Source organism: Malus domestica, chromosome 08, assembly GCF_042453785.1.
Source record: "Malus domestica chromosome 08, GDT2T_hap1".
NCBI classification, from domain to species: Eukaryota; Viridiplantae; Streptophyta; class Magnoliopsida; order Rosales; family Rosaceae; genus Malus; species Malus domestica.
In genome coordinates this window covers 2004279-2025086 of record NC_091668.1, presented here as the reverse complement: position 1 = coordinate 2025086, position 20808 = coordinate 2004279, and the positions used below count along the sequence as shown (strand labels likewise).

Here is a 20808-nt window from a genome sequence, read left to right as displayed (position 1 = left end):
GGTAACCAGTCAGCCTTATCGCAGTGCTGTTTATCCAAATTGAAGATGCTCTACAGTCGGCTGATTCTACGGCAACAGTGTTGTTTATCCAAATTGAAGATGTTCGCCGGTTACCTCCACAGTGCTGTTTATCAAAACTGAAAGTGTGTCGGCGAAAAGGGGAAAACAAAAATCTCAAGGTTGTTGAGAAGTTTCGCGTAGAGCGAGAAAATGCGCAGGGCAATTTGTGTGTTGAATTGGAGGTTCTTCATGCATTTCCATTGCCTCTGTATTTATAAGAACATATTTTCTGTTTGGTACAGCCTGGATCATAAGCAAAAACCGACTAAAACTTAACTGGTCTGTTGCATAGGCTTAAAGCCTATCTTCAAATTGTTGACTTTTCAAAGCTAATAAAAACCTAAATAGGCTTATCACATCACATCAAAACTCCATCAGTAGCCTTGCTTTATCCCATTAAGCTGTCATTCATAGCCAAAGACTCCCAATGCAAACTATAAACCTATCTTTCCCACGACACCTGTGCAACCATGCATGCAATTTTATTGCAATATCAGCTAATCACTTGAGATGTCATCTTCCATCAAAATAACACTTTGCACAGGAGTTCTAATTATGCATGTGTCATGTGGCTAAAGCAATACCACATATGCAAATCGTATCTCCATATCTTTGCATGTTGTTATCTGATGCCATGCCTTAATGCATATCCCTATATTCCATCACCATTCAAATCAATTGGGATTTAGACAAATATTAGGTTTAAATAATTTAATACATTACTAAGAGATAATATCATAATTAAAATTACAATATTATTTCTCAATAATAATTGAAAATCATTTCAACCACTTTGTTGGTTTAAAATCCTGCTCATTCAACGACCTCGATTACTCGGACCGCTAGTGTAAAAATTGGTCCAAACATTGCCCCCCAGTTTCCTTAAATTTCAGCTCGTAAGCCGAATGGTTAAGGAAATTAATTGTTCGTAACCAACAAAATCTCGTCGAATCGCCGAAAAAGAAACTTTGTTCTTCAGCAATAACATGTATGTTCTGCTAACGCTGCAGCCTTCCTCGATTGCCGCAACTTCATACCAGGCTTGGCAACTTTGCCAGAAGGTCAAGAAAATTGGGGTTGAGGATAAAGCGGGCTTAGGCCGAGAAAAACTACACCGAGGTCGAGAAGAATTTTTCCACCAAATGGGTTATGATAATATCACCATATTTCAGTCACATCAAATCTCTCTACTTACCTACCCCAAGAAATGATGCAGCAACAGTGGAAATCATGGCGCTGGATGACCACTAAAACATGGCTTACCATTTAGGATCTATGCACACGGCATCAAGCCACCATTTAGGATATACATCCCTACTCATTTCCCAATGTAATACAGCTGTCATGCACTTCTGAGCCCTCATTTTACCTCTTCACCTAAAAAACCTAAAGAAAAGGGCCGAATGGCTTTGTTAATATCCCTTCCACTTTCAAACAAGTATTCAGGGGCACAGACTTCAAAGCTTTTTTTTGTTTTTTTTTAATCAGCCAACTCGTATCTTATTTGGCCAATGCTATGGCCATGATAGCATCTTCCTGAATCTCTTGGCCTCGGCCTAGACAACCGAAAGTTGTTTTCCCTTTTTTTTTTTTTTTTTTGTATTAGGTCAGGTGTATGAGGTCCCCGTTGCCCCCTATTTTCTTATGCATCATCAGCTCAAACAGCCAGATGGATAAGAATATATAAAGAGAAAACTGAAATCTAAAATACAGGAATAAAAGTGGCCGATCCATGAGAAGGAGGAGGCCAACGATGCTTTATTCCAAGTTGAGATCTTGTAATAACAAAATTTTCAAATTGATTTTGCTCTAGGCCAAATAAAGAATTTTCTCCAAATATTTTTGACTCGGCGAAATATTTTTCATTTTTGACCGCCGAATATGTTGAACAATTATTATGCCCCCCAGGCATAATCATTTTGTTAATTTCGGCTCTTAAATCGAACAGCTTAGCCGAATGGAATTTCTCTATATCGACTTTATCACCAATAATCATATCAATTGGCGTGGTTTCGGCTTCTAAGATCACGTCTCCAATTACCATATCAATTGATGTGGTTTTTTCGTCTAAAGTCGTGTATCGGCCTTGTTCATCATTGGAACCTTCATTTGACGAATTATTTTCTGAGTCAATTTTTGGCTCAAAAACTTGAACTTTTTCTTCTAGGCCTACCACGCTTTCATTCTCGACCAAACAAACAAGTGGCCTAGGTTCTTCTTCGGCCGTCTTGACAATTTTCCTAGGCTGAAGTGTGATTGTTGTTGGAGCGGAAAATTGCCCCCATCTTCTAGACAACTTGTCAAGGAGTTTTGCTTTCTTTTTGTAGCAATGTTTCACTTGGCGCTAAGTCTCCAACGGAACCTGATTGAAATCTTGATCTATCATGTGAACTTCGTAGTTTTAGCACTGGGTCCCACTGGGCGTGCCAAAATGTTGACCCTAAAAACTACCAAGCCTACGTGACGCGCAGGCCGAGTAATTAGTAAGCTAACTACGTCCTTCGGTTGTATGTGGGCGTGCCAACTCGTCGGCCGAGGAGTAAAATTTGTTGATGTTGCGTTGTGTGTGCTGCTGACTTCTGAATCTTCTGAATAAATTACATTATTAAAAAATAAATCCCACCCTCTGCTTAATGGGTCATGCCCATAATTCCATTTTCTGCATGCCATCACCACCGTAATTATGTCTGCTTCTTTTTATCTTCTTTTGCTTTTGTAGTGTCCCCCATGTGCTCTCGCAGAGGAAATCCTCCCTTTAGTCTTTGCTTTTGCATGTGGGTGTTTATTCTTTGCTTTTGCATATAGACGATTAACCATTTAGGTTTACAAACCTAACCCTAGTTATATGCTCACTCTAGCTTACATGATTAAAGCTAAAGTGAACAGTCTACCCATGTGAAGGAATCTGAATAATTTCTTCACTTTCGGTGTCGGTAAGTAGTATTAATCATATAAATTCTAATATTCAAAAATTAGAATTACCATGACCATACATTACGTAATAATACATATGGAGTTGAAGTTACCAAATTCTGAGGAGTCGGTATCAATTTATGCTTAATTGCTTCGCATATAATCCCTCTAAATCGCCAGGTGTCTGGGCTATGTCGTATAGCATCCGAAAAGTGATGGGTGTGAGCTGGTGCCACGTCTTATTGTATTCTGAGTGCGTGACTTCTTTTTCTAAAGTTGCATTGGATTCGACAACTTTAGCATCCTCGTGACTCTCGGGGTCTTCAAAAGCAAAGCCTTCATTTCTTCGTTGATTTTCCAGAGAGCACAAAGGCCCCCACCACCATCCAAACAAGGGAAGAGCTTGCAAGCTCTGTGCCGGACTCTTCGCCCTCGACCTCAGAAGCTGGTTGATCTCGGCCTAAAAGGCGTAGGTCTCAGCGTCGTGCATCTGAACATCGGCCATCAATCAAGTTTTTCGAGAAAATGCAAGAAAGTGAGACGCTTAAAACACACCCTCACAGCATCTGGGTATTTATCAAACAACCTCAAAAGCATGGCGATTGCTTTCTTTTGAATGAAAACCTTACCACTTGAACTCGTTGGTGGAGGTGAGGTCCTTGCGGAGCTGGTTGGTGATAAGGATGAGGACGGGGGTGTCGTCGGAGAGGGAGTGGGAAGAAAGAGAGATGTCACTGGCGGTCTGACGCCGTCGCTGCTGGTAATTGTTGGGAGCAGCAGCGGAAGTGGTGGTGTAGCTAGAGACCCTGAGGAGGAGAGGCTTCACATGTGTGTTCTTTTCTTCATCCTCGAAATTCAAGCACAGCAGAAGTTGGGTTGTCAGGTCGTCCTGTGTTTCTTTGAGTAGTGATTTCTGTGGAGGAGGGTGATACGTTATGGGTAGAATCTGTTGGGATGCCATTTTCTAGAGAGAGAATATATGGCAGCAAATATTGATGAGCTATGTGAATAACTGTAACAACTGACTGTTTGCTTTTCTGGGTTTTAATTGGGAAGTATGGAAATCTAGGGAATTGTCGGATATGGAGATCCAAGAGGAAATGGGAGAAAACTGTTAAAATCTGCAGAGTCTCTAGTCGTTTGGTATGCAGAAGCAAACTAGATGGGAGAGAGGGAGCAAGTTAGGGTTGTGCAGGCCAGTTGTATGTTGCCACGTAGGTTGCTGTTATATTCTGAATAGCAGCTAAGAAAAGAGATCTTCTTCTTCCTCTTTCCCACTAGGTTGTTGTTATCCGACGCCACCTTGTCGAGGGTAGTTGAGGGGTAGCATGAGGGACTGTAGAGCCAATAGGAACTGGAATCTTGGAGTTCTGAGATTCACGGTGGAGGTGAAAAAATGAAAGAGAACTGACACAACTTTTCGTATCGTTTCCTACAAACGGTGCCAAATGTTAATGCACAAAACCGGAGGGGTCTTGGAACAACGTAAATCCGAACGTGAATCTGCAATAAAGTAAAGAACACAAGATGTATCGTGGTTCACCCCAATGTTTGGGCTACGTCCACACTGATACTGTATTTCTTTGTTTGTGAGAGGAATGTGAGGGAGATAGAGCTTTTCTTTGGGGATGTGAGGCTTCTGTATGTGAGGATGAGCTTCCGGTTTGTGAGGGTGAGGAGGCCCTTTTATAGAATAAAGGTTCATCCCCTTTTTACATATTTGCCCCATTCATTTATTGCATAATTACATTTGAGTCCCCCGAGCATTTATACGAGATCTAAATACGGAGGCCCTAAGTATGGTACAAACAAACCACATTATTACTATCCCACTATGAAAGGTGTTAGTATAAATGATATCGTTTGTCAATAAAATAGCAGTAAAGGAGATAAATGAGAAAACATAAAAGACGATAGAAACAATGACGAGAGACAGAGAACAAATATATAAACAAAAAACGCACAAAATAAAAATAAAAAACAAAATAGTACCATACGAGGTCGTTGATTTTTTTTAAAAAAAAAAAAGTAAATTGTAACTATGGTTCCTTAACTTTAACTCAATTGGAGCAATGATCCATCAACTAAAAATTCATTAACATTAGTCCCTCAACTCATCAAAACGTACAACTATGGTCCCTCAACTAAAAATCAATTACCATTGGTCTCTCAACTTTAATTCAACTGGAGAAATTGTCTCTTAACTTTAACCAAATTGTAGCAATAGTCCTTCTAACATAACTCGTTTTGACAAAAATTTTGACGTAGTTGAAGAAAATGATCATAATTACACACTTTGATCAGTTGAGAGACCCTAATTGTATAAATGGTCATTCCAACATAACTTATTTTGATGAAAAAGACTATAGTTACACATTTTGATAAGTTGAGGGACCAATGATAATGAATTTTTAGTTCAGGGACCATTGCTCTAATTCGATTAAAATTGAAGGATCATTGCTACAATTTACCCAAAACATTATGAACATCAACGTGATCCTGACTATGTTCATTTGGGTTCTAGAACGACAATTACGTATGGACCACTTCAGGGTCTTTGATTCTGGAACAATAAATGTGTAAAATTCCGGCACTGCCCTTCGCCAACTCCTTTTTTTAGCAACCTGACGAGGGTAATACTAACTTTTCACGTAGTATATACATAAGATGCGCTCAAGCTACTTCTCTTCACTTCACACCTTCGAAAATACACACAAAAGAAAAAACTAGGAAAAAGAAGAAGAATTTGATAATTTCTTCGAAATTTCAATGGCTGAGAAGAGCAAGATTTTGATAATCGGAGGCACTGGCTATATCGGAAAGTTTGTCGTTGAAGCGGGCGCGAAGGCCGGGCATCGGACCTTTGCTCTGGTTAGAGAGACCACGGTCAACGACCCTGCTAAGGCTAATCTCATTGAGAAGTTCAAGAACTTGGGTGTCACTTTGCTCTATGTAAGCATATTAATCTCTCTTACTGTTTAATTGCATATTAATCTCTCTTAGTGTTTAATTACATATTAATCTCCCTTTGTGTTTAATTTAATTAATTATGTTATGTTACTTGGCTAATTACGGTGATTAATATGCAGGGAGATCTTTATAACCATGAGAGTTTGGTGAAGGCGATCAAACAGGTGGACGTTGTGATATCGACGGTGGGTTTCCTGCAAACTGCAGACCAAACCAAGATCATTGCAGCCATCAAAGAAGCTGGCAATATCAAGGTTAGTGTCTCTAATTAACCAAGAAATCTTCGATTAGGCTGTTTGATCACGGGACATGTTTTACTATCTAATATTGACATTTTACCTACCATCCACATATCTCGTCTTTATTATTTGATAATGTCAACACTTCGGCCCCTTAGATATTGACATGGTACCAATAAGATTTTTAGTGAAAGTACATGAAAATTAATTTAAGACTGTAGAATTATCACAGTCCGACTCAAGTTTTGCTCAATTATGGAGATTAATAGTAACTTAGCCTATATTTTATGCAGAGATTTTTCCCGTCGGAGTTTGGAAACGATGTGGATCGAGTGAATGCAGTTGAGCCAGCCAAATCTTCGTTTGACGCCAAGGTCCAAATCCGGCGTGCTATTGAGGCTGAGGGCATCCCCCACACTTATGTCTCCAGCAACTGCTTTGCTGGCTACTTTCTGCCATCATTGGCACAGCCAGGTGCCACTTCTCCACCCAGAGACAAGGTCACCATCTTAGGGGATGGAAATCCCAAAGGTACCGCTCACGTTAATTTCAGAAGAAAAAAATACTTACGTTCAGAAGCGATATTAGTAATTAACCAAGTTATTCCTGAAAAGGCACCTAGAAGTTCTTGAAGAAGTACCTGTTAGGTGCCTCTTTAGACAATACTAAAAATGGTTTTACGATCCATAAGCTTTTTAAGTGTTTTATATTAATTAGTGCTAGAAATGCTTTTAGTTGTCTGCAACCGTTTTGAGCCATTTCAGAAGCAGTCTCAAACATGGTATGTATATCTTGTTAATGTTGCAGCTGTCTTTAACAAGGAAGAGGACATAGGAACCTATACAATCAGGGCCGTTGATGATCCAAGAACATTGAACAAGGTCCTCTTCCTGAAGCCTCCCCAGAACATCTACTCATTCAATGAGCTTGTTGCTCTGTGGGAGAAGAAGATTGGCAAAGTCCTTGAAAAAGTCTATGTCCCAGAGGACAAACTTCTCAAGGATATTGAAGGTCAGTAATTAATCATGCATTTTTTATACAAACGATAGAGAACAGGAAGGAGTTCAAACTCGGGATCTCGAGTGCATGAGCGAATGCTTTTAATCAACCATGCTATAAGCCTCTCATGCAGTAACTAATCATGCATGGTTCAACTTAACTGCGTTTAACTTAACTTTAATCAAGATTTGTTTAATTAACATATGTTGTTTAATTTTGCAGCGGCCCCAATTCCAATCAATGTGATATTAGCAATCAACCACTCAGTGTTTGTGAACGGAGATCAGACCAAGTTCGAAATCGAGCCGTCTTTTGGAGTCGAGGCTTATGAGCTCTACCCTGACGTGAAGTACACAACTGTGGACGAGTACCTCGATCAATTTGTTTGAAGAAATTAAGATCACAGGACTTTCGCTAAGATGTTTGCTAAATATCTCAGAAAAAATAAGTTTAAATGCTGTTAATGTTGTTTGAGCGGATTAGTGTTTGTGATGAGAACAAAATTTATAGTCTCTTAATGTAATTTCTATGTTTTTCCTGCACATTTGTGGCTGGTTATGATTTAGACTGGGAGATTCTAACGTACAACCGTGATGACGCATTGAGATACAGAAATATATCCTCGGCTGCATCCAAAATCTCTCGCTAGGCTAACCATCATGAACTCATGACTTGCTAAATCTTCTAAGCATATAATCTGCACATTACCCTTTGACGAGATGATTTATATTTTGGTCTCATCCGACTCTACACTAATCGTACTTGGTGTGAGAGCTATTATAATCACACATCCTTATACAAAGTATCTCTTCATATGTTTTTCTCTTCTTGTTTTTTATTCGTAGTCGGAATTTAGCTTTGCCGCAGTCGCGGCCGGCGGAGGTGGAAGCCATAGTCGACTAGTGCAATTGGGGGATGACTTTTCAGATACAGAGATTATTGCGGTTGGGGCAACAATTGTTATTGCACAATCTTTATCCAATTTTGGGGGTGTGTTTTGCTTTTGTTGGTCTAGGGATTTGATTTTGTTGAGTTTTTTGGGTTTTGGAAGAGGTAGATGGGACATGGAAGATGACTGTTTTCAGCATTTATAGGATCCAACGAGCGTGAGCTTGACACTATGTGAAATTTAAGCAAATAAACACATATAATGCATTATTAGGACCATAACAATGAGTACTTAAAAGATCAAAAACTTATTGAGTATCAAAAGTACACAGTTTGGAGGAGATAGGAAGGAAGTTGGGCTGGGCTATCGGTGGTAGTCAGATTGTGGTGATGGTCTTTGACGTGACAACAAGGATGGAGTAGGGCTGGTGGTGGTTTGTGATCTGTCTGCAAGAGAGTGATCAAGAGAAGCAGAGAGAGGAGAGAGAAAGAAGGAGGGGAACAGAGAGAGAGAAGGAGACATTAACGACGAGTCATTTATCACTCGATTTCACCCAAGCTCGGTTGAGCTGATCTGCTGTGAGCCGTCCTTGTTAAATTTAAGCCGAATCCAACGGGTTTAAGAAAAGTTAATGGAATTTTTTAGTAAAGCTTAAAACCTCTAATACAATGGTTTTCCATAAAATCAAAATTAAAGGCATCCATGGCCGACACTGGAAGACAATAATCCCAGAAATGAGGGTTAACAATAGTGAGAGCCACACGAGTTAACGCGTCAGCCAGAAAATTTGTCTTCCTAAAGATATGCTTCCAACTGATATGCTGAAATCAGAAGTTAACCATTTGATATCCTTGATGATAGGTCTAAGATGCCAAGGGGGCATACAAACACCATGCACCACCTGCATGACCAACTTAGAACCCCTTCACCAACAATTTCTTCACATCTATGCGCCTGGACAAAAGCAGCAACATTCTCCATAACCGAAATGGTGGCACCACCAATGTTCAACGCACCAGCACCAACCAGTTGCCCATCCTCATTTCTAAGAACAAAAGCAGTTGCAACTCTTTCCAAACTAATCGATCCATCAAAGTTTAATTTTATGTAGCCATGAGAAGGAGGACGCCATCAAATGAGGTGTTAGTGGCAATGATCACCCCTAGAGGTCTTCTTATAATTAACCTTAAATTATGGTAATCCTACACTTGTGGCAATGGAGATACTCCTAGCCAAACTAGGATTCATCCTTCTAAACACTTTATTATTTATATCATTCCGAATTTGCCAGCAATTCATAAGAGTTTTACTAAGATCACTTAAATCATTGCACTCAACAGTGTCAATCAATTCCATCCATTCCAAAATATTATTAAACTAAGTCAAATTATTCTTCCAAGAACTCACCAGAGAAAGGTTCCACATTTCTTTAGCATGCTCGCACTTAAGAAATAAGTGATTTTAAGTCTCATCACCATTGCCACCCATAGGGCATGGTTTTTCCATATTCTGAATAAACTTACTCAATCACATCTTAGTATGAAGTTTTTCATGAATAAGAAGACAAAGTAAAAAAAAATTTTACCTTGGGAGGAATTGCTAACTTCCATATCTTCTTAAGGAGTTTAGGATTCTAACTTTTTGGTTATTATTGCTCTAAATCCTAGCTGTTAACTTACTTGAGATTTCAACAGTAGAGGAATGATCCACACGAAGTAATCACTTTTATTTTGAAGGGGAATAGGCACCATAACAATTTTTTCTTACAATATCCAAGTTCAATACTCGAGAGAGTCAACCTCTATCCCAACTCTTATTATTCAATAAACTCACTAGCTCTCTTCTTCCAATTTATGTTCTATTGTTGATTTATAGGAATCAGCTGAAAAAGTGGATACGGGAAACCTAATGATGGATCCAAAAAAAGGATATCTTTTTTCATTACCCATGATCGATCTAATTCTCCTATGAATAAAATGTCTACTATTTAAAATTTGTTTCCAGGCCAAAGAGTGATTCTGCTTAACTTTGCAACTCAAAAAATCATCTTCCTTTAAGTACTTTATTTTATTTATTTTAACAACCTGCACCACCAATTTTCGTCATTTAAAACTTTCCATCCTAACTTAGCTAGACATGCATTATTGAAATAATCCATTTTTCTGATACCCAACCTTTTGATCCTTAGAAGTACACTCTTTTTTTCAAGCCATAGGTTTTAACTTTCTATCTCTCTCCTAGAAGAAGTCGCTACACTCTTTGTTTAAATTCTCAGTTACACAAATGGGACATTTAAGGTAAGACATCCTATAATCCAGTATACCAATTAAGTTGGACATAATGAAAGTTAACCTTCCTGCCTTAGAGAGAGTATTAGCCTTCCACCCACCAAGCTTTTGCTTAACTATTTTGATTAATTCACATTCATTCGCTGGATCTTTCCAAAACACAATATTATGAATGCCCAAATATTTAGCGATGGTTGTTTTATGTTGAATATGTAAAACATTCACAATAGCATTTCTAGCTTGAGTGTTAGTATTGCCTGAGAAATAAAGCGAAGATTTATGAAAATTTACATGTTAACCCGAAGCCTTGGCAAACATATTTAGAACCTGAAAAATTGAAAATCATTCCTAGCACCCTTTGTAGTTGCCTTAGCAAATAACAACCATCTGCAAACAGTACCTTTTGTTTTTAATTTAATTAATTATGTTATGTTACTTGGTCAATTATGGTGATTAATATGCAGGGCGATCTTTATGACCATGAGAGTTTGGTGAAGGCGATCAAACAGGGGTACGTTGTGATATCGATAGTGGGTTTCCTGCAAACTGCAGACCAAACCAAGATCATTGCAGCCATCAAAGAAGCTGGCAATGTCAAGGTTAGTGTCTCTAATAAACTAGATAATCTTCATTCAAGCTGTCTGATCAAATGACATGTTTCACTATCTAATATCAATATGATACTTATCATGTTGAAATATCATACATCGATCATATCTATGAAAAAAGAAAGTTTAAATGTCCTAACCCTACTCTAACTAATATCGAGTTATTTTGTGATAAAACCTCATTCCTAACAGATTGTGTAGGTGATAATTACCAAGTTAGGGAAAATATCATGTTATTGAAAATGAACATTTGGCCAGTCTCTCTAATAATTCTACATACCATCCATATCTCGTCTTTATTATTATACTATCACTATTTAGATCCCACAGATTTTGATAGTGTCGATAAGATCGTTAGTGAAAATTTACATGAAAATTAACTAAAGATTTAGAATTATCAGACAGTCCAACAAGTTTTGCTGAGGATTAATGAAGGAAAACTAATGAAAAGGGTTTGAAAACTTTGAGTTTTAACGATAAGGACAAAATAAAGAGTAAAGTGAATAGTACTATGATTGACTTTTTAGTGTAAAAATATGGTTTTTCATTAAAGTAAACAGTACCGGGAGCTTTTCGTTAAAGTTCCCGTAATAATAACTAAGCCTATATTTTATGCAGAGATTTTTCCCGTCGGAGTTTGCAAACGCTGTGGATCGATTGCACACAGTTGAGCCAGCCAAGTCTACGTTTGACGTCAAGGTCCAAATCCGGCGTGCTATTGAGGCTGAGGGTATCCCCTACACTTATGTCTCCAGCAACTGCTTTGCTGTCTACTTTCTGCCCTCATTGTCACAGCCAGGTGCCACTTCTCCACCCAGAGACAAAGTCATCGTCGTAGGGGATGGAAACAAAAAAGGTACCACTTACGTTAATTTCAGTAGAAAGCAATTATGTTCATAAACAATATTAGTAATTAATTAAGTTGTTTCTGCAAAAGGCACCTGGAAGTTGTTCTTGAAGAAGTACTTGTTAGGTGCCTCTTTAGACACTACTAAAAATGGTTTTACGATCCGTAAGTAGTTTACGTGTTTTATATTAAATGGTGCTATAAACGCTTTTAGTTGTCTGCAACCGCTTTGAGCCATTTCTGAAGCAGTCTCAAACATGCTCCGTATCTTTTGTTAATGTTGCAGCTGTCTTTAACAAGGAAGATGACATTGGAACCTATACAATCAGGGCCGTTGATGATCCAAGAACATTGAACAAGATCCTCTACCTGAGACCTCCCCAGGACATCTACTCATTCAATCAGCTTGTTGCCCTGTGGGAGAAAAAGATTGACAAAGTCCTTGAAAAAGTCTATGTCCCATAGGACAAAGTTCTCAAGGGTATTGAAGGTCAGTAATTAATCATGCATTTTTTTTTTTATACAAACGATAGAAAGGAAGGAATTCAAACTCGGGATGTGGAGTACATGAGTGAATGCTCTTAATCAACCGTGCTATAAGCCTCCTGCATTACTTAATCGTGCATTTTCAACTTAACTGTAATCATGATTTGGTTAACTAACATTTGTTGTTTAATTTTGCGGAGGCCCCAATTCCAATCAATGTGATATTAGCAATCAACCACTCAGTGTATGTGAAGGGAGATCAGACCAACTTCGAAATCGAGCCGTCGTTTGGAGTCGAGGCTTATGAGCTCTACCCTGATGTTAAGTACACAACTGTGGACGAGTACCTCCACCAATTTGTTTGAAGACATTAAGATCAGAGGACTTCTGCTAAGATGTTTGCTAAATATCTCAGAAAAAATAATTTGAATGTTGTTAATTGTTTGAGTGGAAGAGTGTTTGTGATGAGAACAAAATTTAGAGATGTAAAACACTTTTGAGATTTTCCGAGTATGTCGTAGCTTTTGTAACTAAAGGGCTGTTGGAATAAACTGGCACTAGAGGGGTACAAAATAGTGAGATTTTGGGGGTTAAACTGGGAGATTCTGCCATATAACCGTTATGATATGTTAGACATATTTCTATACAGGTTCTTTATGCGAAGGGATCCTTATTTTTTTTTAAATGGGGATTAGGTGTGGGGTACACACTACATCGAACTTTCACGATTCGAACCGTCTATTTTGTAAGTCTCAATTCATAGATTATCCTTATAAAAATTTAATTCAATCTGAACTTATTTGCCTATTTAATTATCAAAATAAAATTTCATTGTTTCTTATGTAACAAAGTATTTGTTAATTTCTTTGAACTCAATTAGATGTCTTAAACATTTCCAATATGGCTAATATTTTGCAAGGATGATCTATGAGGTGAAACTTGAAAAATAGACGGTTTGAATCGTTAAAGTTTGATGTGGTGTGGACCCTACAACTAATCCCCATCTTTATAAAGAAACGTGGGAATCCCTTCCCTTCATATTTCTATATATCCTCTGATGCATCCAAAATCTCTCGCTAGGCTAACCATCTTGAACTCATGACTTATGTTGATGTAGAAAACCGAATTGATCTTGGATCGATGTAAGGTGTCAAGTTATGACATTCGCAAGGTTGTTTCGGTGGCCAAGTGTAAATAATATGTAAAGAGATAGTGTCTAAAGGTCATGTGTTAACGACGCTCGGTGGCATATTGACACACGAAAGCAAGCATTTGCACAGACGACCCACAATCACAAGAACAAAGTCTCTCCCCTCATATATATATATGCATAAGGGATCTCCAATTTATTCAAAAAATGGAGATTAGTTGTGACTACACATCGAATTTCAACGATTCGAACCGTCTATTCATCTCTTTCCCCCAACTTATGCAAAACTCTAGTTGGAGAAAACTCTCCTTTGGGAGCTGCATTTGCATCTATTTCATAGGGAGGCAAATTGTCTGCCCTCCTGTTTGGGTGCCCTTCCCATCCCCTCCTATTTTGTGCGGTCACGGTTAAGCCACGTCAACATTTTATATTAATTTTTTTATAGAGATAATAAGACAAAAAACACTAAGAATATAAAATATTAACGTAGCTTAACCGTGACCGCACAAATAGAAGAGGATGGGAAGGGCATATACTTATCCACACTAATGACCGGAGCAATCTAGCGAAGATCACAAAAAGTGACCGTTTTCGCTACCTAGGATCTATCTTGCAAGAGAACGGAGAATTAGATGGAGATCTCAACCATAGAATACAAGCTGGATAGATGAAGTGTAAGAGTGCATCCGGCGTGTTGTGTGACCGTCGTAGGCCACTGAAGCTCAAGGGAAAATTTTATAGGACGGCAATAAGGCCAGCGATGTTGTATGGCACAGAATGTTGGGCGGTGAAGCATCAACGTACACAAAATGGGTGTAGCGGAGATGAGGATGCTTCGTGGGATGTATGGGCACACGGGAAAGGATAAGATTGGGAATTAGGATATCCGAGGTAAAGTAGGAGTAGCCAAAATTGAAGGAAATATAAGAGAAAATCGGTTCCGGTGGTTTGTACATGTGCAAAGAAGGCCTACTGACGCTCCGGTTCGAAAATGTGACTACGGGACAGGTTCGGGGCCGAAGGAGTAGAGGAAGACCTAGGAAAACTTTGGAAGAGACCCTAAGAAAAGACTTGAGTACTTGGATTTAACGGAGGACATGACACAAATGAGCGCAATGGCGTTCTAGGATTCATATAGCCGACCCCACTTAGTGGGAAAAGGCTTTGTTGTTGTTGTTGTTGTTGAAGCCTCAAACTGGACTAACCATCTTAATGTGGTACAAAATTGCATGAACTATAGGGGAATTAAGCTAATGAGTCATACAATGAAGCTCTGGGAGAGAGTCATTGAGCATAGATTGAGGCAAGAGACACGGGTTTCGGACAACCAATTCGGGTTCATGCCAGGGCGCTCAACCATGGAGGCAATCTATCTCTTACGAAGATTGATGGAAAGATATAGATATGGGAAAAAGGATTTACACATGGTCTTTATAGATTTGGAAAAAGCGTATGATAGGGTCCCAAGAGACATTCTTTGGAGGATTTTAGAGAAGAAAGGAGTACGAGTAGCATATATCCAAGCTATACAGGATATGTATGAAGGAGCAAAGACTGCCGTAAGAACTCATGAAGGACAAACCGAAAGCTTTCCCATAATTGTAGGATTACATCAAGGCTCATCCTTAAGTCCTTACCTTTTTGCGTTGGTAATGGATGAGTTAACAGGACATATTCAATGTGATATTCCTTGGTGTATGCTTTTCGCAGACGATATAGTGTTGATAGATGAAACTCAGGAAGGGGTAAATGCAAAGCTTAACCTTTGGAGAGAAGTGTTGGAATCTAAAGGTCTTCGCCTAAGCCGATCAAAGACAGAATATATGGAGTGCAAGTTCAGTGCAAATGGAGGCCAAAACGAGTTAGGGGTGAGGATCGGAAATCAAGAAATACCAAAGAGCGACCGTTTTCGTTACCTAGGATCTATATTGCAAAAGAACGGAGAATTAGATGGAGATCTCAACTATAGAATACAAGCTGGATGGATGAAGTGGAAGAGTGCATCCGGCGTGTTGTGTGACCGCCGTATGCCACTGAAGCTCAAGGGAAAATTTTATAGGACGGCAATAAGGCCGGCGATGCTGTATGGCACAGAATGTTGGGCGGTGAAGCATCAACACGTACACAAAATGGGTGTAGCGGAGATGAGGATGCTTCGTTGGATGTGTGGGCACACGAGAAAGGATAAGATTAGGAATGAGGATATCCGGGGTAAAGTAGGAGTAGCCGAAATTGAAGGAAAGATGAGAGAAAATCGGTTACGGTGGTTTGGACATGTGCAAAGAAGGCCTACTGACGCTCCGATTAGAAGATGCGACTATGGGACAGAGGTTCAGGGCCGAAGGGGCAGAGGAAGACCTAGGAAAACTTTGGAAGAGACCCTAAGAAAAGACTTAGAGTACTTGGATCTAACGGAGGACATGACACAGGACAGAACACAATGGCGTTCTAAGATTCATATAGCCGATCCCACTCAGTGACTTGGATTTTCCAAGTCTCCAACCGAGAAGTTTTCCTCATTCGGGAAATTAAGGGAACACTACCTCAACCTATATGCTCCACTCACAAAGCTTCAACATACAAGCTTCAACAAAAGAAAATTCAAAGAACTTAGCGAAGAAGGCTTTGGTGTATTTAACACAATACGTTGAAATGAAGGAAAGCTTATTTATTGATATCCCCGATAAGTTACAAATATGTACATATACTTGAGTCAAAATAAACAAACAAGATGGAGCCTTCACAAAGGTTGCTTAGGAGAAGTCTCAGCAGTCAGTAGAGCCCCAGAAAGAGAAGGCACCAGAGGGGGATCATTCGGAGCCTCAGTACTGGACAAAACCCTAGAAAGAGGAGGCATCAGAGATTGATCATTTGGAGCTTCATTACGCGGTACAGCCCCAGAAGACGAAGGCAATAAATGCCTTTGGAACAAACCCACAAATCTCTGATGATCAAGTAAAACCTGACCATCAGATTCCTTCATCTGGTCAAGCTTCCTCTTCATGTTTGTAGCATAGTCATGTGCGAGCCGGTGCAACTGTTTATTCTCATGCTTGAGCCCTCTAATCTCCTGTTTGAGACTCATCACTTCAGCCGCCAATGATTCAACTTGGCGGGTTCGAGCAAATAGGCGTTGGGCCATATTAGACACAGAACCTGCACACTGAACACTGAGAGCCAGAGAATCCTTAACAGACAACTCATCAGACCGTTTGGAAAGTAGTCTGTTATCTTTGGGAGTGAGAAGGTTCCTGGCCACTACCGCAGCGGTCATATCATTATTCATCACGGAATCCCCAACGGTAAGAGGACCAGTAGGGGAGACGAAGGATGGGCGCCATATGTTGTCTGGAGAAGGCGGGGCTGCCTCTTCAACAAGGTTCAAGTCAAAACGACGGTCGGAGGGGCCAGACATTTTCAAAGGTGTTGAAGAGAGAAGAGGTCGGACAAATCAAGATCTTAGAAGTGCAAGAATGGAGCTTCTACTGGTGGATATTCAAGTGTGCTTTGGAACTTAATGTCAGCCCCTATAAAAATCTGCACTCGACGAAGCTTCAGAAATCGAAGAGGCGCCTGCTCAGAAATCGAAGAGGCGTTTACTTTCTCAAAAGCTGGGCTGCTCAAAGACCACGAAGGTCGATCTCAGAAATTGAAGAGGTGTTTGCTTTCTCAAAAGTTGGGCTGCTCAAAGACCACAAAGGCCGATCTCAGAAATCGAAGAGGCTTGCTTTCTCAAAAGCTGGGCTGCTCAGAGACCACGAGGGCCGATTTCAGAAATCGAAGAGGCACCTACTTTTCCAGCCTTGTCAGCACCTGTCACACGCACACTCAGCTTTGCGGAAATTATGGGCATTCTGTCGAAGATTTCTGGCGAAGTAGAAAGCACATGAATCGTACTGTTCAATCACCCACTTCCCACACGCAACAGTAGCTCATAGGTACCAAAGTTCTCTGACAAAGTTGAGACACGTGAAGCTTGCAGCTCCCACTACATCGCTCTAACCAAAAAGGGTAAAAGAATTGCAAAGAAACAACACTAACAAAGTTTAGACACATAAATTTTGAAGGTCTAGCTACCATATTATTACCCACAAGGGTAAAGGAACAGTACCACTGCTGGATAATTGGAAAGTCCCGGTGTGTCAACCTCTGTGCTTCGTGGCAAGGTAGACTAGCAAACATGCCCAACCTTTACTCACATTCGAGAAAACACTCCTAACAAGATTGCTTGCTCCAAAATCGAAGAGGCACCGCCCTCCGAATGTCGAGAGCCAGACTCCCAACATGATTACTTTCTCAAAAATCGAAGAGAGGGTAAAGGAACAGTACCATTGCTGGATAATTGGAAAGTCCCTGTGTGTCAACCTTTGTGCTTCGTGTCAAGGTAGACTAGCAAACATGCCCAACCTTTACTCACATTCGAGAAAACACTCCCAACAAGATTGCTTGCTCCAAAATCGAAGAGGCACCGCCCTCCGAATGTCGAGAGCCAGACTCCCAACATGATTACTTTCTCAAAATCGAAGAGAGGGTAAAGGAACAGTACCACTGCTGGATAATTGGAAAGTCCCTGTGTGTCAACCTCTGTGCTTCGTGGCAAGGTAGACTAGCAAACATGCCCAACCTTTACTCACATTCGAGAAAACACTCCCAACAAGATTGCTTGCTCCAAAATCGAAGAGGCACGGCCCTCCGAATCTCGAGAGCCAGACTCCCAACATGATTACTTTCTCAAAAATCGAAGAGACACCGCTCTCCGAATCTCGAGAGCCAGACCCCCAGCAGGATTGCTTTCTCAAAAATCGAAGAGGCATCGTTCTCCGAATCTCGAGAGCCAGACCCCCGAGAGGTCTGTAATCTTCACACGCAACATCAGCTTTCCAGATACCACAAACCACTTTTTCAAAGTGCTCTGACAGAGTTAAAACATGTGAAGCTGGCAGCTCCCACTACCGTGCTATAACCAAGCAGGGTAAAGGAATAGCATTATTACTTGATGTTAGGGAGACTCCTATATATGTCGACTTCCATCCCTAACGGACAGGCAGACCTGCAAAAATGCTCAACCCTTTCTCTTATCTGAGAGGGCACTCCCAACAAAGCCTTTCGAAATATTCAGCTTTCTTTCCCCCCGATAATACCTCTGTAAACAAGCTATACTAGAGCAAGATTATCTCATATCATCAGGGTTAAAAGCAAGAGTATCCCATATCATGCTTTTTCCCTGTCTTTTCCTTTGGCCTTGTTCTTACCTGCAAGACAATGAGAAAGAGAGCAATCAGTCAGCACTTGGAATCAAGCTTCCAGCCAGGAACTGACTGCCTGGAACCCCTTACCTGATTACTTACCTGGCATTGCTCTCGAGTACTCATCTTCAACATCTTATGCTTCCAGGGAAGATACCGCATCTGCCTGAGGAACAGATAGGGCAAGTGAGAAGGATACAAGGAAGCATGTGGAGACAAGCGTAACAGCACACGTGCCGATACATCCACTACTCTATCAAAAGCAAAAGTATCCCATATCAGCAGGGTCGAACATACTCTAGATTTGATGGACTTGTTTTGACCCTCAAATTCTTCAGTCGGCCTTATACTCTGGAGGAAACCAGAAAACCCTCCAGCCCAGTTCAAGAATAAACTTGTGGAAAGTTACTTCTTCAAAAGCAAAAGTATCTCATATCATCTCTCCTCATTTTTCTTCTCTTTATCCTTCATGCTGCCTGCAAGATAGGGAGAATGTGAACAATCAGCCGGAGCTCTGATTGCTTACCTTGTCTGTCACCTCTTTCAGCAGATCCCCCAGCTCGGCGACTTGGGGGACTCCTACTACATGGTTTGTATCTCGCTTGACCAAGCATGAAACTACAAGTAAGCTTCAAGTGAAATTGATACATTACCTTGTGCATCTCCACCAGTTACAGATACCACCCCTGGATGGAGGAAGAGTACTTCCAGAGAAGATGCCACATCTACCTATGAGACAGATAAGGCAAGTCAAGACGATACCACACTCCGGTACTTAGAAGTTTCATGGCTACGAGATCATTCTCCCACAATATTTCCTAATGTCATTTGTACTAAATCATTCACTTGTACCCACTAAAGGAGAGCTTGAACCTATGTACTTGTGTAAACCCTTCACAATTAATGAGAACTCCTCTATTCCGTGGACATAGCCAATCTGGGTGAACCACGTACATCTTGTGTTTGCTTTCCTATCTCTATCCATTTATATACTTATCCACACTAATGACCGGAGCAATCTAGCGAAGATCACAAAAAGTGACCGTTTTCGCTACCTAGGATCTATCTTGCAAGAGAACGGAGAATTAGATGGAGATCTCAACCATAGAATACAAGCTGGATGGATGAAGTGTAAGAGTGCATCCGGCGTGTTGTGTGACCGTCGTAGGCCACTGAAGCTCAAGGGAAAATTTTATAGGACGGCAATAAGGCCAGCGATGTTGTATGACACAGAATGTTGGGCGGTGAAGCATCAACGTACACAAAATGGGTGTAGCGGAGATGAGGATGCTTCGTGGGATGTATGGGCACACGGGAAATGATAAGATTGGGAATTAGGATATCCGAGGTAAAGTAGGAGTAGCCAAAATTGAAGGAAATATAAGAGAAAATCGGTTCTGGTGGTTTGGACATGTGCAAAGAAGGCCTACTGACGCTCCGGTTCGAAAATGTGACTACGGGACAGGTTCGGGGCCGAAGGAGTAGAGGAAGACCTAGGAAAACTTTGGAAGAGACCCTAAGAAAAGACTTGAGTACTTGGATTTAACGGAGGACATGACACAAATGAGCGCAATGGCGTTCTAGGATTCATATAGCCGACCCCACTTAGTGGGAAAAGGCTTTGTTGTTGTTGTTGTTGTTGTTGAAGCCTCACACTGGACTAACCATCTTAATGTGGTTCAAATTCACTTTTAGCGAAAATTGAATCTAAGGCCTCTCACTTAAAGTGGAGAAAATTATCATTAGACCATAATATCAAATGACGCCTTTTACTAATTTTAAATTAAACAAAAGTCAGTTGTGGTCACATTTATATTATTACACTATCGATCCTTACATTACAAGCCAGTTTAAATTTGGTCCTCAGCAAATTATGAGTTGAACCTTGTCGTGCTTGCTTAGGAGACAACCCGTACGACAATGTCTCCTTTAACTTTATGTAACTTTATTTATTGACAAGAAAACTTCCATTATTCAATGTCTTCGCTCACATATGATGTTCCCTCAGCTTATGCTTTTCCTTACTTTTCGGTACAACTAACATCAGGAAAAACGACCAACTAGCTCTTAATCTAGGGTTCCATTCCCCCTCGACGTTTAGAAAACAAAATAA

The 20808-nt window shown here is 40.3% G+C and overlaps 1 protein-coding gene and 1 pseudogene across 1 annotated transcript; both read left to right on the top strand.

Moving 5' to 3' along the window:
- The first annotated feature begins 5605 nt into the window (after nucleotides 1-5605).
- On the top strand, nucleotides 5606-7723 carry LOC103420966 (eugenol synthase 2-like). Its single transcript, XM_070827055.1, has 5 exons — nucleotides 5606-5925; nucleotides 6063-6197; nucleotides 6476-6713; nucleotides 6990-7193; nucleotides 7404-7723. Exons 1-5 carry the CDS (start codon nucleotides 5743-5745, stop codon nucleotides 7568-7570), a joined length of 927 nt encoding a protein of 308 aa, XP_070683156.1. The 5' UTR covers nucleotides 5606-5742; the 3' UTR covers nucleotides 7571-7723.
- Nucleotides 7724-10804: 3081 nt separating this feature from the next.
- Nucleotides 10805-12664, top strand: LOC114826389 (eugenol synthase 2-like; annotated as a pseudogene).
- The last annotated feature ends 8144 nt before the right edge of the window (nucleotides 12665-20808 follow it).

Coding starts and splice junctions, on each gene's coding strand:
- LOC103420966 (XM_070827055.1), top strand. CDS start 5,743: ATGGCTGAGAAGAGCAAGATTTTGATAATCGGAGGCACTGGCTATATC. Junction 6,714..6,989: donor AGGGGATGGAAATCCCAAAG/GTACCGCTCACG, acceptor TTAATGTTGCAG/CTGTCTTTAACAAGGAAGAG. Junction 7,194..7,403: donor ACTTCTCAAGGATATTGAAG/GTCAGTAATTAA, acceptor TTAATTTTGCAG/CGGCCCCAATTCCAATCAAT.